Source organism: Polypterus senegalus, unplaced genomic scaffold, assembly GCF_016835505.1.
Source record: "Polypterus senegalus isolate Bchr_013 unplaced genomic scaffold, ASM1683550v1 scaffold_5641, whole genome shotgun sequence".
Lineage (NCBI taxonomy): Eukaryota > Metazoa > Chordata > Cladistia > Polypteriformes > Polypteridae > Polypterus > Polypterus senegalus.
In genome coordinates, this window is record NW_024379073.1 from 5185 (window position 1) to 8850 (window position 3666).

At 46.0% G+C, this 3666-nt stretch overlaps 1 protein-coding gene across 1 annotated transcript; it reads left to right on the forward strand.

The window, feature by feature from the left end:
• Positions 1 to 1382: 1382 nt before the first annotated feature.
• On the forward strand, positions 1383 to 2916 carry LOC120519788 (BTB/POZ domain-containing protein KCTD12-like). Its single transcript, XM_039742600.1, has one exon. It carries the CDS (start codon positions 1607 to 1609, stop codon positions 2474 to 2476), a length of 870 nt encoding a protein of 289 aa, XP_039598534.1. The 5' UTR covers positions 1383 to 1606; the 3' UTR covers positions 2477 to 2916.
• Positions 2917 to 3666: the final 750 nt, after the last annotated feature.

Below are 3666 nucleotides of genomic sequence, written 5' to 3' on the forward strand. Positions count from 1 at the left end.
AATAAACAATATGCGATTAATTTCAGTGTATTTATAAAGCCATGTCAGGAAAGGAAAGGATAACCACACAGGAACAGTAGCACTGCTTTGACACTGGGTGCCGCCAGTCTGCAAAACCGAGCGGAGAACTTGCGTATGACAGGGTATGAGGTACCGTGGAAATGTGCGTGGCTTTACACCAAGTTTAGGTTTTATACATTGCGATTTGAATGTGGAAATGTTCTTACGCAACATTTCTGTGCGTACGCACCGTTTATACATGAGGCCCCTGGTAATCTAATTAACCAAGATTAAACTCACGTGAATGTGTAAGCTTCACAAATAAGCCAACATGGGGCACACATGCCAGGCCAAGCTAAAAAGTATCAATTAATTTAAGTTTGGGATGTGGAAAGAACACTGGAATACAGTACTCTGAAAACAAAAAAACAGATGCAGACATGAGCAGAATGTTTAAACTTGAGCTCTATGCTCTGGACTTAGATCAAGCACAAAAGATTACAACTGCTATGGTGATATTTGTTAAATTGACACACATACAAAAAAAACAATGTTCTTTTAGCAGCCACTCTCCCCTGATGTTACGTCTGCCTGCCTGTTCCGCATCAGAAAGCAATTAAAATATTGTGGTGGCCAGTAAACAAAGCATTTGCAGAGTGAAAGAAATGGGACGTCTTTCCACAACTTTCAGGGATGCCCTTAGACAAGAGAGGTGGAGATTTAAATAGCAGAGCTGTAACTACCAAGAGAGTGGTCTGGTGGTCTGCCAGAGGGAGCAGTGACATAACTATAGGCAGTGTTGGTGAAGCAGTTGCACTTGGGCTGAGGAGAAGATTACTTAGACAGGTTTGGTTAATCAATTGTATTTAAAAAGAGGATCAAAACGCCCGGTACTTTGAGAGCTCTCATTCTCTCTGGTCTCTGTGTTTGTTACTACTGTATACTCAGAAATGTGAAGTAGAGAGATAAAATCTGTCCCGGATTTCAGATTTCATTGATCCTCAACCTGCATGTTAACCTCTGTAACCGAAATCAAATCCCCTAAATCAGCCTATAAAGCAGAGAGAGCTGTTCTAAACGACACGACCACGAGGTGTCAGTCATTCCCCGCTCGAAGCGATTGTCAACTTTCTATGAGTTAAAGGGAATTAAAAAAATAATATTAAGCCAGGAAAAAAATTCTGTAAGCGATATGAAATAGTTTTGCAGTCTTGGTAAAGTCACATATCTCTGTCCATCTGCCGTACATTCAATCTGTTTTATTTAAACAACAGCTTACACATCTCACTAAAACACGCCACTTTGATATGCGCTTTACTTTTTGGGTACTTTTGCGTTCAGCGTATGCCTCGTCAAGTCATTCCTCTCGAGTAAACAAAGCAGTGATGACATCTGCGAGCAGAAGCCTCAGTGGGATGCGCCCACTTTCTCTCTGTCTGTTCCGCTTCAGGGGGCGGGGAGGGGGCATAACGCAGAGCCCAGCCCGTCAGCCCCTCTCTCCTCCTCCATCGCGCAGTTCCTCATAAACACACCGATCGCTCGAGCCGCCAGCCCAGCTCACTTAGTCCTACGGCGGAGAGAGGGCTGGCACTCCCGTTTTTCAGTCATGGCTTTGGCAGACACCACACGTGGATTATCGAACGGCTCCACTTTCTCCGAGATCATCGAGCTGAATGTCGGCGGGCAGGTGTACGTGACCCGACATGCTACGCTGGTCTCCGTGCCGGACTCTCTGCTCTGGACCATGTTCAGCCAGAAAAAGCCAAAGGAGCTGGCCAGGGATAGCAAAGGACGCTACTTTCTGGACCGGGACGGCTTCCTGTTCCGCTACATTTTGGACTACCTGCGCGATCTCAACCTGGTGCTGCCCGACTACTTCCCGGAGAAGTCACGGCTCCAGCGAGAAGCGGAGTTTTTCCAGCTGCGCGATCTCTCGCAGCGACTGAGCCCCAAAGTGAGCAAAGAGAACTCCATCAGCGAAGAGATCTGCCAGAGCGATCCCGAAGAGCTGACCTCCGTGCCCGGAGCAGGGGGCTCCACGAACAGCCTGGAGCCATCCCGATTCGCAGCCCCCGTCGGAGGCGCCAACGCCCGCTCGCCCTCACTGGAGTCGCGCAAGTCGGGCTACATTACCGTGGGCTATAGGGGCTCGTACACGATCGGCAGGGACGCACAAGCGGATGCCAAGTTCCGGAGGGTCGCCCGGATCACCGTGTGTGGCAAGACCTCCTTGGCCAAAGAGGTTTTTGGAGACACTCTGAATGAGAGCAGGGACCCCGACCGGCCCCCAGAGAGATACACCTCCCGGTACTACCTCAAGTATAATTTCTTGGAGCAGGCGTTCGATAGGCTCTCCGAGTCGGGTTTCCACATGGTGGCATGCAACTCCACGGGGACTTGCGCGTATGCCAGCAATGATCCCAATGAGGACAAGATCTGGACCAGCTACACAGAATATGTGTTCAGTAGGGACTGACATTTCAAAGACTCCACTTTAACGTGTAGTATGAAACCAAAAGACAGAGACAGATGATGGGGGACAGTCCCTAGACTTCATCGTGTCCGTTGCTTTCTGCGTTTACTATTTTCTAGCAGTCTAGGAACTTTGCCAGGTCTTGTTTTTATTCTTCAATAGTTTCTCCAGGGTGTAGGGCAGTGCCGAAACAGTCTTTTTTTCTTTCTTCTTCTTTTTTTTAACTGCAAAGAAGTAACCTCAAATTGTGTAATGAAATTGTGCCATTTTTTTTTAACGAGTTTAGCCTGGCTTATTACTTACTTCTCTAGCGTGGCCATTTCTTTGTATTGCTATTCTAACTGATGCCATAGTAAAGAAGATGCTTTTCTAATGTGTATCTTACTTACAGTCCGTCTCATGGGTGATGAATTGCTAGTAAAGAATACTTGTTCAATGTGTAATGCGGTGTAGTTTTTGTAATCCTCTCAAGGATCGAGGTGTGAAAATTCAAACAAACCTGCTTGCTGCACAAAGGCTGCGACACATCTTTTTCGATGAGTCCGGTTCATGTGCAGAAAAAGAGCCTTCTTTCTGTTTTGCGTGAGAAAACAAAGTTTGTCACATCTTCCTGCTTGGATTGTGTGGGTGGCGTTGGATTTTAGGCCAACTTCCAACAGATACAAGAAACAGCTTAATGTGAGTCTGCTTTTGGTTTGTCAGCAGACTGGAGTTTGCAAAACTAGAAGTTGCCTTTTGGGGGGGCTATCAACGGGTTTAGATCTTTGGTGCGGATCGTAGCTCTTTATGATCTAAAGTTTTCCCAGTATTATTGTGTCTAAAGAAGCCATTCCACTTAGAGGGCCGTAGATACGAGGAAAACTTACAGTAATGTAGCTGCAAATGGTGACGTAAAGGTCTGCGGGGTCACCCTGTTGATCTTGAACATACATGTTCTGTTTTGACATTTGAGATTTTGCAATGGTGGAGGTGGAAATGGCAAGAAGGTTACAATTTCCTTCTAAAATAGTGTTGCTTATTAACTGACATTTTATTTTAGTGTTTCAACTCAGGGTGGTTGATCTCTATATGTGCATAAACTGTTAAGGAAGTCAAGGAATTAATAATAAATCAGATCATGCCAAGCCCCAGATAGTAAGTTGCACTTGTAACCAGTGAGCCAGGTAAAGTAGAAGGGGCATATCTAGTGCCAG

Bases quoted from the DNA above. Each gene is read 5' to 3' on its own strand.
- LOC120519788 (XM_039742600.1), top strand. From the start codon at position 1,607: ATGGCTTTGGCAGACACCACACGTGGATTATCGAACGGCTCCACTTTC.